Source organism: Hemiscyllium ocellatum, chromosome 8, assembly GCF_020745735.1.
Source record: "Hemiscyllium ocellatum isolate sHemOce1 chromosome 8, sHemOce1.pat.X.cur, whole genome shotgun sequence".
NCBI lineage: Eukaryota > Metazoa > Chordata > Chondrichthyes > Orectolobiformes > Hemiscylliidae > Hemiscyllium > Hemiscyllium ocellatum.
In genome coordinates, this window is record NC_083408.1 from 111,777,771 (window position 1) to 111,790,369 (window position 12,599).

Sequence of the window (12,599 nt, forward strand, 5' to 3'; positions counted from 1 at the left end):
AGGTGTGGGCACAGGTTTTACAGTTCCTGCAGTGGCAGGGGAAAGTGCCAGGATGGGAGGGTGGGTTGTAGGGGGGCATGGACCTGACCAGGTAGTCAGAGGGAATGGTCTTTGCGGAAGGCGGAAAGGGGTGGGGAGGGAAATAGATCCCTGGTGGTGGGGTCTTTTTGGAGGTGGCGGAAATGTCGGCGGATGATTTGGTTTATGCGAACGTTTGTAGGGTGGAAGGTGAGCACCAGGGGCGTTCTGTCCTTGTTAGGGTTGGAGGGGTGGGGTCTGAGGGCAGAGGTGCAGGCTGTGGACGAGATGCATTGGAGGGCATTTTTAACCACGTGGGAATGGAAATTGCGGTCTCTAAAGAAGGAGGCCATCTGGGGTGTTCTATGGTGGAACTGGTCCTCCTGGGAGCAGATAGGGTGGAGGCATTGGGAATACGGGATGGCATTTTTGCAAGAGGTAGGGTGGGAAGAGGTGTAATCCAGGAAGCTGTGGGAGTCGGTGGGTTTGTTAAAAATGTCAGTGTCAAGTCAGTCGTCATTAATTGAGATGGAGAGGTCCAGGAAGAGGAGGGAGGTGTCAGAGATGGTCCAGGTAAATTTAAGGTCAGGGTGGAATGTGTTGATGAATTGCTCAACCTCCTCGCGGGAGCACGAGGTGGCGCCAATGCAGTCATCAATGTAGCGGAGGAAGAGGTGGGGAGTGGTGCCGGTGTAATTACGGAAGATCAACTCTTCTACGCAGCCAACAAAGAGACAGGCATAGCTGGGGCCCATACGTGTGCCCATGGCTACCCCTTTGGTCTGGAGGAAGTGGGAGGATTCGAAGGAGAAATTGTTAAGGGTGAGGACCAGTTCGGCCAAACGAATGAGAGTGTGGGTGGAAGGGTACTGTTGGGGACGTCTGGAGAGGAAATAATGGAGGGCTTGGAGGCCCTGGTCATGACGGATGGAGGTGTAGAGGGATTGGATATCCGTGGTGAAGAGAAGGCGTTGGGGGGCAGGGAAACAGAAGTCTTGGAGGAGGTGGAGGGCGTGGGTGGTGTCTCGATGGTATGTGGGGAGTTCCTGGACTAGGGGGCTTAGGACAGTATCGTGGTAGGTAGAGATGATTTCTGTGGGGCAGGAGCATGCTGAGACAATGGGTCGGCCAGGGTGGTCAGGCTTGTGGATCTTGGGAAGGAGGTAGAACCGGGCAGTGCGGGGTTCCCGGACTATGAGGTTGGAAGCGGTGGGTGGGAGATCTCCTGAGGTGATGAGGTTCTGTATGGTCTGGGAGATGATGGTTTGGTGATGGGGTGGTGGGGTCATGGTCAAGGGGGCAGTAGGAAGAGGTGTCCTCGAGTTGGCGTCTGGATTGAGTGGTGTAGAGGTCAGTGCACCAGACTACCACTGTGGCCCCTTTATCCACTGGCTTGATGGTGAAGTTGGGATTGGAGCAGAGGGATTGGAGGGCTGCATGTTGTGAGGGTGAGAGGTTGGAGTGGGGGGGAAGAGGGGGGTAGACAGGTTGAGGTAGTTAATGTCCCTGTGGATGCAGTGTGTTGAAGGTGGGCGGGAATCCTGATTGTGAAAGTAAGCTCGGAGGCGGAGGCAACGGAAGAATTGTTTGACATCATGGCGTGTATTAAATTCATTGATGCGTGGACGGAGGCGGGGGGGGGGGGGGATGAAGGTGAGTCCTTTGCTGAGGACTGATCGTTTGTCCTCAGTGAGGGGGAGGTCTGGAGGGATGGTGAAAACACGGCAGGGCTGGGACCTGGGATCTGGTGTGGGTGTGGAGCTGGCAGTGGGGTCGGAGCCAGTAACTGGAGTGGGTGTGATGGTGGGGGGAAATGGGGATGGAGTCATGAACAGGGGTAGTGTTCCCCTTGGGGTTCTGGGGGGTGGGGATAGTGACAGTGGGGTCTATGGGGGGCATATCAGCAGATTGCAGGTGAGTGGCGTTGCTGGGGGCAGAAGTGGTGGTGACCACGGCAGTAGGGGTGGCGGAAGTCATCGAGTGTGTGGCACCAATGATGCTGTAAGGGGCGGATGTGATGCATGAGGAATTGTGAGGGGCGGAAGTGGTTGTGGGAGTGGCCATGATGAGGACGGAAGTAACATCATCAATCAGCGTGGGGGTGGCAGCTGCATCAGCCGCATGGGTAATGGCGTCTGAGTCATTTCCGAGGCCAGGGGAATCTCTGTAATGTTTGAGGAGCGCTGATTATGGAGGTGGGTGGATAAAAGTTTGTTGTACTTACAGTTTTTGATGTTTGAGATGGAGTTTAAATACTGTTTGTTGAGAGTATGAATTCTCCTGAGGATTTAGTACAGAGTGGGTCCTTTGCAATTCTGAGAGAGTGTGGCCCTCAGCCGAGGCAGGGCTGACTATAGAGAGGTTAGGTGCCGGCGCATTGCGTAGAGAGGTTAGGTCAGTCGTGTCTACTCTGTAGCTGCCCTGGCCGTGTTTGTCAGGGACACTGTAGAGAGAAGGCGAAAGTGAGGATTGCAGATGCTGGAAGTCAGAGTCTAGATTAGAGTGATTCTGGAAAAGCACAGCAGGTCAGGCAGCATCCGAGGAGCAGGAAAATCGATGTTTCGGGCAAAAGCCCTTAAATCAGAAATGAAACCCTTCCTGATGAAGGGCTTTTGCCCAAAACATCGATTTTCCTGCTCCTCGGATGCTGCCTGACCTGCTGTGCTTTTCCAGCACCACACTCTCGACTCTGATCTCCAGCGTCTGCAGTCCTCATTTTCCCCTCGTGGCCACTCATGTTTAAAAAACAAGTTAGATAGTTAAAATGAACCAGAGTTGCCCAAATTCATTTCCACAAAAAAAAGTCACAGTGTCTCAGGTGTTTTATTTCATTCACACTTGGAAGCAGCCACATAAAATAATAGGCACACAATCCTGGATTCAAATACACAACAAATTCTTCAGAACCCCTCTTCTGATCCCCATCACTATCCCCACACCCTTTATAAAGTATGGATGAGGGGCTGGGAGTGGGCCCTTCAGTCCCTCGAGCATGCTGTATTACTCAGGGCTGATCTAATTACGCCACTTTCCCACCTACACTTCACCCCTTGATAACCTTTCACTCATGCTATCCACCCCTGCCTTAAAAATATCAAAGGACTTTGTTTCCATCACCTTTTGAAGGAAGAGAGTTCCAAAAACACGGATTTCTGTGGAAAAAAATTCTCCTCATCTCAGTCTTGAACATTGGTGGAGCCAGAGATAGTGGAGGAGGCTGGTACAATTACAACATTTAAGACGACATCTGGATGGGTTTATGAATAGGATGGGTTTAAAGGGATATGGGCCAAGTGCTGGCAAATGGGACGAGATGAAAATCAGAGCTTTTACAATTAAAAAACACCTGATGAAGGAGCAGCGATCCGAAAGCTAGTGCTTCCAAATAAGCCTGTTGGACTATAACCTGGTACTCTGATTTTTAACTTTGCCCACCCCAGTCCAACACTGGCTCCCCCACATTGGGACTAGATTAGGTTAGGAGATCGGGCCAGCCTGGACGAGTTGGACCAAAGGGTCTGTTTCCTTGCTGTACATCTTGATGAATAGATGATCACTTGGCAAAAAGCCTTGGTTCAGTTCCATCGCCACTTGGCGATCAAGAAAGTGCACATTGTATTTTCACTAATCCTGTCTTTGTAAGCAGGAGGATCTCACACTTGTATTTTAAATTCAGACACTCCGATTGAGATGAAGTTCAACACTTGTCTCCTGCATCAGTCGGCTCAGACTGACTCCCCCCACCCCCACAGTGAACGCATAATAATTTCTTCAAATGTCATATCCAAGACTTATATTGGAATGGATGTAACTGGGTTTCTGAACATGCTGTCTGATAAATAATGCGACAAGAATTCAAAATACATTTGACACACAGCCTCCCCTTTCTACTCCACAACCTTAATAAGCCAACATTTTCATACACAAGTTCAGGCAAGACTTCTTTGCAGCTCAAGACCTCCCACCAACATTATACACCAGATACATTGATCGACATTTTCTTCCTCTGGACTCCTGGCAAGGAATCACTGAAATGATTACACAGCGAGTTTCACCCCAGCTCGACTTACCATGGACCTCTCTTCAGTATCAGTCTTATTCTTGGACACACGCATCTCCATCAAGGACAGCCACCTCAGTACCTCACTCTACCACAAACCCACGGAGAACTTCACAATGCTACACTTCCTGAGCTTCCACCTTAAACATGTTAAAGAAGCCCTCCCGTACAGACAAACCCTACACAAGATCTGCTCAGACAAGAAGGAATGCGACAGGTAAAAAAGGGTAAAAACAATGACTGCAGATGCTGGAAACCAGATTCTGGATCAGTGGTGCTGGAAGAGCACAGCAGTTCAGGCAGCATCCGAGGAGCAGCGAAATCAACGTTTCGGGCAAAAGCCAAGAGCTGGGTGCGATACTCAACTCATCGATCGACAGCTGATGTGTCACAGCGAAAATCTGCAACAACCTCCTCAGAAGTCAGACACAGGACATGACTGATAGAGTACCCTGCGTCATCCCTGGAGTATTTCCCCAGATCGGAGCAACTACACCATGTCCTTTGCAGCTAGGTTATTGATAACGATGAACATCTCACCAAAATCATCCCTACACCTCCACTTCTCTCCTTCAAACAACCGCCAATCCTTGAACAGATCCTTGTTTGCAGCAAACTACCCAGCCTTCAGGGGAACATCGACCACAACACCACACAACCCTGCCACGGCAACCTCTGCAGACAAGTCAGATCATCGAAATTGACACTACCATCACACGTGGGACATCACCCACCAGGTACACAGCAGATACTCATGTGACTCAGCTAATATTGTCTACCTCATGTCCTGCAGGCAAGGATGCCCCGTGGCATGATGCATTGGTGAGACCAAGGAAAAGCTACGACAACAGATGAATGGACACCGCACAACAATCCCCAGGCCCACTCAGTTGGGAAACACTTCAGCGTCAGAAACATTCAGCCTCCAATCTTCGGGTGCGCGAACTCCAAGATACACAACAATGCAGAGTCGCTGCGCAGAAACTGATAGCCAAGTTCTATACCCATGAAGTCACCTTCACCCGTGATCTTGAGCTCATGTTGGGCAAATGTAACCCCACCATACTGTTCTGTATTTGTAAAGTCTTCCTTACGGTCATGTTTTGACATCATCACCTTGATAACATGTTATGATCTCTCTACCTAAATAGTTTGTACAGTTGTGGGTTACTTGTTACTTTGCTTAGACCCTCAGCATATGACTCTTACACCTACCCTGTTATTCCAGCTGCTGGGTTTGTCTCTAGCACCACCTTACTTTTAATTTTTTGTAATTATCTTTGCTGGAATTAATTGGATTATAGATCACCCCTTCACTTGCTATTCAACCGGTCAACACTCCACTCACACCTTTTGCATGATCTTTTGATCTCTCTGCCTATAAATTTTGGGCCTGAACACTTCCCTCCATTCGCTTGTGATCCCAAACAAACTGGTTGGACTATAACCTGGTGCCATGCGACTGCTGGCCTTGTCCACCCCAGGCCAACACTGGCACCGCCACATCACGATAGATCTAGAAGACCAAGCACTGGAACAGAGAGAGGCTATTCAGCCCATCAAGTCCATTCGGTCAGGTCAAGGCTGATGTGATCATCCTCAACTCCATTTTCCTGCCTTTTCCCATTGCCCCAGATTTCCTTACTGATTAAAAATCTGACTCTCAGCCTTGAATATATTTATGACTGAGCCTCTACAGTCCTTTGCGGTGAAGAATTACACAGATTCACTCCCCTCAAAACAAAATTCTTCCTCAATCTCTGCCTTAAAATGCCCAAACCCTTATTCAGAGATAATGTTCCCTGGTCCCTCTATCCTAGTAATCCAACTCGAACACTTTTCTGTTATCCCTGTATTTTTATCTTCCCTGAAGGGAGTGTTTACTGAACTCCCTTTTAAAAGTTATGATGATAGAGTCAGCTTCTACTGCCCTTTGCAAACAGTGCCGTTCAGATCACAACAACTCACTATGCAAAACAAAATCTTTCTTCATGTTGCCCCTGGGTATTCCTGCCAATTTCTTCCCCTGTGCCTCATCCCCTTTGAGTCAGATGATTAATTAGGTGCCAACTTTGCCAACACCCAGCAGGAACTGGGCTCAGAGAGGCAGTACTCGTTTCACATTGAATCCCAATGGACAGAAGAATATAACAATGTAACTTGTATAGAGCCTCTGGCAAGGTGTAAGTGTTACCAAGCGATTCTTGGGCTCAGCCACACAAGGAGCTATTACACCGGGCAATCAAAGCTCAGTTGAAGAGGTAGGTTTTTAATAAAAATTGAGAGGAAGTGGAGAAGATGGTTCAAAGAAAATCCAGGGAATTCCAGAGCTGAACATGCTAATGGTGGAGCGAAGGCAGGCAGGGGAAGCTGCAGTCGTTGAACTCATTTCTCAAAAGGGTTTTGAAGGTGGAGGTTAAGAGATAGAGAGGGAATGCAGTCTGGAAGAGAATTCCACCTCAGGATCACTTGTTGGACTTAACTGCAGAGTTCCAACACATAACATGAACTCATACCCAAGTGAGTGGATCCTTTCAGAGAAAATAAAGGCACAAAGCCAAAGGGAAGAAAGGAGGTGAATCACTGGCTATGTCAGTATAAGTATAATGGACCAAATCACCTCCCCCTGTGCTGTATGACTGATAGAGCACTTTCTAAAATGGCTCAGCTGTTTGTGGCAACAGCTTCCAACAAATACTAACACAAAGGGTTCTCCCAGTCTATACTTCTCGGCTCCTAGTTACACTTGTGGAACAAGGAAACTGCTTTCTTTGTGACCTTGTGGATCTAAAATACTTTGATCAGTGGGGTCATGCACAGTGTCTCTCGATCACTTCTCAAAGCCTGCATATTCCCAGACTCTTCCACACACAGACTCAACTACCGAAATATTAGAGAAAACCATCAAACATCCAAGCACCAGATTGAGTTACCATAAAGAAATCTGCTGCACTATTGTTCTATCCACAGGTACCATTTCACACCAGCAAGCATTTAACAAAGTGAAAGCTATGACTCGATAGTGTACACCTACTGATACGTTCAGACAATGATTCTGCATTCTCGGAGGCCATTGGAACGGAGTTGTCATTCAACGAGAGAGTGGGTACTGGATTTTGAAAGCATTCTCAAATTAGTCCCACTCCCTTGCTCTTGCCCATAGCCCAGAAAATTATTACCTCTACTTAGACATTTTTATTTTGAAAACCGCGATCATTCCAACTGTTGTATCTATTTACACAGCTTGTTTTCATTTTGAATTTCTTGCGTTGTGGTCTGTTAAAGAAAAGCTGCAGTCTGATGTGAACATGTTTCAGTGACTAACCATCCTGAAAACCCAACTAAAAAGTCCCATGTGATCTGTAAAGCTAGATTCACTTTGCTATCTGACTTGACCAAGAAAATCATCAGCAGGGATCATAACACAGTCTTAATATCTTGTGTGGCTCAGATTGTGCCTGATAGTGACTTTTATAGAGGGTGCACTGTATTGGTCTATATTCAATGTGGTAGCACTGGAGAGGGTGCAGTGGAAATTTACCAGGATGTTGCCTGGGCACATTTCAATTTTGAAGAGAGATTGGACAGACTGGGGTTGTTTTCCTTTGAGCAGGAAAGTCTGGGGAGGTGGGTGCCTGTATGTCCATGTGTAGAGGACATGATTGAGATTTACTAAATGGTGAAGGAGGCTAGTAGAATTGCAACATTTAAAAGGCATCTGGATGGGTGTATGAATAGGAAGGGTTTATGACTCAGGCAGGGTAGACAGGAAGAAGTGGCTTTGCCCCTTGACAGAGGGAAAAAAGACAGGCATTGATTTAAGGTAAGGGCCAGGAGGTTTAGAGGGTGACAGGAGTCTGGAACTCACTGCCTGTAAAGGGTGGTAGAGGCAGAAATTCTCATGAGGTTTCAGAAGTTCTTCAATAATGCTGACTGAAGGGCCAAGTGGTGGAAAATGGGAATAGAATAGTGAGGTGGCCGCTTTGGACCAGCACAAATGGCATGGACCGAAAAGCCTTTTTCCCTGAGCAGGAAGCCCTTTGGGACGTGTTTCTTAGGAACTTTAAAAGTCGAAGTGGACTTGATTGCCGGGCTGGAGGTCATTCACAGTTAGGAAAGGGGCAAGATTAGTGAGGGATCTGACACCACTGATTACTGTCTGCGGCATGAAAAAGTTTACATTGATGACATTTGAAAATCTGGACAATTTTAAATTATTCTTGATTTCCTTGAAGCACCTTGGGACACTTTAAAAGGCACTGCAGCAATAAGTTGTTGATGTTCACATTTGTTAATTTGTACTGTGGACAGATGGTGATTTAATATCACCGTTCTCTGATGTTTTTGGGTCATTCTCTGGCATATTCACAATAGAACCTAGCGCCTTTGAGTGGGGCAGCTACTTATTCCAACCTCTCACATTACCACAGGCTTTCCACCGAACTTCACATCTGTTGTTCTCTTTAAACGAAATGGCAAAACCCTTCCCGCCTTCATCAGGATCTCTTTCGCCTTGATTCCACTTCCGCCCTGACAACAGACTGAGAATCTAACAACAGCTCAAGTCAGTGCACAATGAAACCCGACCCGTGTTTCTCCCTCTCTCCTGCCTGAGCTGAGACTCTCACGGTTCAGTACTTCAAAAAGTTGCTGCACAATTAGGAGACAAGTGTTAAGAGCCAGAGAGGTTACTGCAAAAAAGAGGGCCAACTTGTGAATAAGACACTTTGCTGCACAAGTCAGGAGATTCCCTCTGAACTTGCCCACAGCCCAGGACCTTAGAGCAGGCTCATTCCGTGCTTTTGAAATAAACGATAAGGCACTGAAGCCATTAGAAGAGTCATATCGAAAGTGAGACAGAGACCAACTCACATTTGCAACATGATTTTGTGCAGGAACACTCCATCCACTAAATCCATGTATGTGGTGACTTTGTCATTGCTCTTCCCTCCCACTGGTCCAAAAGTTTTAACCTGAAAGATGATTTAGAAAAATATTAAAAACACAGTTCCAGGTAAAATGACACTCAGGCAGTGAAACAGGTTACAAAGTGACTCCCCCACCACCTCCAGAAACAACCAAAGAGAGAAAAAAAATATCACATTTGCAAAAACAGAGACTCACACATTCAGACTCACCCCTTCACTATTCTCCCCCCACACACTCACCCCCCCCCACACACACACTCAACCCCTCACACTATCATTCCCCACAAACACTCACACTGCCCTCACTCCTTCGATACACACTCACCCACGCATACTCTAATCTTACCCCACTCACACCGTCCACACTCTAACCCCTTATACACACCAGTCCCACACTCTCACAGCCCCACACTCTCACAGCCCCACTCACAGACTTTTACCACCATCTCCCTCCCCCGCAACACACACGTACGGAGTGTAAAGTGAAAGCTGGCTGACTCTGATCCCAGGCTCACACTTACCCAGGTCACCAGGGGGCTGCCCAGAAACTGCCCCATCAGTTCCGAGATGGTCACCTCCATGGTCAGAAGCTGCGGTTTGGAGCCGCTGAGAAAGAGAGAGAGAGAGAGAGAGAGATAGTGGCTGGTGGAGGAGAATCACTCCATGGAGAGGGTGGGAATTACTCCATTAGCCCCGGGTTGGGCCACCCCTCAGTGCCTTGGGGCAGGAATCCTCACATCACCCCTCCCCGGGCTTTCTTCCTCTGTCCTCGGGGTGGGAATTACAGCCAAAAGACCCCAGAAGCGACAACAGCAAACTTCAGCCACACTCCCGCAACACCATAGAAACCCAGCGGCGCCTCTGCCTTGATGTGTCCACAGGGAGCTGTGAGAGTTACAAAGCGGAGGGGAACTCGGTCACCCCTGCATCTCCGCTCTCATTCAGTTCCAGCAGCTTCAGGATGAACCGGGAACAAAGCGGCGCCCCCGCGGCACCGGCACCTCATTGTAACCAGCGGCACCAAGTAACCAATTCGCCCCTGATTGACAGCGGCAGGCACCAATCACTGCACAGAGGTTAGCTTCCCCAGCGTCCCATTGGCTGCATGATGTAGGAGGGGCTTCGCATCCAGTTGAGGGCGGGGCCGCTTGCAGGACAATGGGCGGGAAGGGGCACGAGAGCGTCCCCTGTGGGACACCCATCATCACTGCAGTAGCGCCCCCTGTGGGACACCCATCATCACTGCAGGAGCGCCCCCTGTGGGACACCCATCATCACTGCAGGAGCGCCCCCTGTGGGACACCCATCATCATTGCAGTAGCGCCCCTTTGGGACACCCATCCTCATTGCAGGAGCGCCCCCTGTGAGACACCCAATGTCCCTGCAGTAGCACCCACTGTGGGACGCCCATCATCACTGCAGGAGCACCCCCTGTGGGACCCATCATCACTGGAGGAGCGCCCCTTGTGGGCCACCCAATGTCCCTGCAGCAGCACCACCTGTGGGATACCCCACCATCCCTGCAGTAGCGCCCCCTGTTGGACACCCACCGTCCCTGCAGTAGCACCCCCTGTGGAACACCCATCATCACTGCAGGAGCGCCACCTGTGGGACACCCACCATCACTGCAGGAACGCTTCCTGTGCGACCCCCATTGACCCTGCAGGAGTGCCCCCTGTGGGACACCCACTGTGGTTGCAGGAGCACCCCCTGTGGAACACCCACCGTCACTGCAGGGGTGCCCCCTGTGGGACACCCATCATCACTGCAGGAGCACCCCCAGTCAGAAACCTGGTTTCACTGTAGGAGTGCCCTCTGTCAGAAACATTTTGTTGCTGCAAGAGTGCCATCCATCAGAAAAACAATGTCACTGCAGGCACACCCGCTATCAGAAACCCAGTGTCACTGCAGGACTTACATTTTAACTCACTGTCACGGCAGCAAGGCCTGTGTGAGACAGCCACACTCACCACTTCAGCATCCCCTGTATGACTTCCATTGTCACTGCAGCATTACACTCCTGTGAGACACACCCCAATTCTTTTGTGGGACACATACTGTCATTCCAGGAGCTCCCTCTGTGAGATGCCCTCTCTCACTGCAAGAGAACATCCCGCCTCAATGGGCACCTACTTTTACTATACGTACGCCACCTGTAGGACTTACACTGTCACTGCAGTAATTCTCATCTTCTGTGGGACCCTTACTGTCACTGCAGGAGGGCCCCCTGTGGGACAGCCACTATGAGTAGGAGTACCCACCCACTACAGTGGCACTGCAGCAGACCCCATCATTCATGGCGAAAGTGAGGACTGCAGGTGCCGGAGATCAGAGTCAAGATTAGAGCGGTGCTGGAAAATCATTCCTGACGAAGGGCTCCTGCCCAAAATGTTGATTTTCCTGCTCCTCGGATGCTGCCTGACCTGACGTGAGTTTCCAGTACCACTCTAATCTAGACCCATCATTCATGGGCTAACTACTGTCACTGCTGGAAGGCCCCTGTAGGACTTTCTCTGTCACTGGAGGAGCACATACCCTGTCACAGTGTTCCTGTAAGACCCTCAATTTCACTCCAGGTCTATGACCTGTGGGTTACCCAGTCCCACTGAAGGAAAGCCATTGAGGCGCAATCATTATCATTGCTGGTGCATCCCCTGTAAACCACAGATTGGGACAGCCCTGACACTGCTGTTGCACCCCATGCAGGACTCCCTCTCTTTCAGCAGAAACACATCCACTGACACTCCCAGTACTTTCCCAGAAAGACCCCCACTTTCACTGCAGGTTTGTCACCTGTGGGATATATCCTGTCACTGCAGGAGTGCTCACTCTTTGTGGTGTGGAGGAGCCATTGTTGAACTTGTTGGGGGGGGTGGGGGAACAAAATTAAAAATCACACAACACCAAGTTATAGTCCAACAGGTTTATTTGGAAGAACTAGCTTTCAGAGCGCTGCTCCTTCATCAGGTGGCTGTGGAGGATACGACCATAAGACACAGAATTTATAGCAAAAGCTTAGAGTGTCATGCAACTGAAATGATATATTGAACAAACCTGGATTGTTGTTAAGTCTTCCAACTTTTAGAATGGATTGCAGGTTTCGGTTCATTAATATGTAAATTCCAGAACTTCTTTTAAGTTATCTTCTCGAGATAACTTAAAGCTTTATAACAAAAGGTGATATGTCAGCTCAGACAATGTATTAAAGATGAGGTCAGAGCCTGTCTGTATCCCAGTCTTGAGTCAGACTGGTTCAATCTCTAAAGTGGAATTTACAAAATATTACATGTATTGACTGCCTGAAGACTGTGTATTTTTTGAGCAAAATACAATGTATATGCAAATATAATTCTGCAAATACAAATTCACCCCATAGAGTTATACGTGTATGTATGCATGAGAGAGAGAGAGAGAGAGAAAGAGAGAGAGAGAGTGAGTATGTGCATGTGAGTTTTTCACAGCCTGCAACACATTATCAATGAGGATGAGCATCTCACCAAGACCTTCCCTACACCTCTACTTCTTGCCTTGAAAAACCTCCAAAACTTAAACAGATGATTGATCAGAGCAAACTGCCCAGCCTTCAGTCAACA

General features: G+C 48.7%; 1 protein-coding gene across 3 annotated transcripts in view; it reads right to left on the reverse strand.

Annotated features, from left to right (window-relative positions):
* The window catches only part of ccdc88c (coiled-coil domain containing 88C), a 253,769-nt gene extending 243,753 nt beyond the window's left edge, over positions 1-10,016 (reverse strand). For all 3 annotated transcript variants that reach the window (XM_060829470.1, XM_060829472.1, XM_060829471.1), the window contains exons 1-2: positions 9,528-10,016; positions 8,951-9,051 (exon numbers count right to left, since the gene is read on the reverse strand). In XM_060829470.1, the coding sequence (XP_060685453.1) occupies positions 8,951-9,051; positions 9,528-9,587 (161 nt within the window). In that variant the 5' untranslated portion in view covers positions 9,588-10,016. The remainder of the gene's footprint in view (positions 1-8,950; positions 9,052-9,527) is intronic.
* Between the last annotated feature and the right edge of the window lie 2,583 nt (positions 10,017-12,599).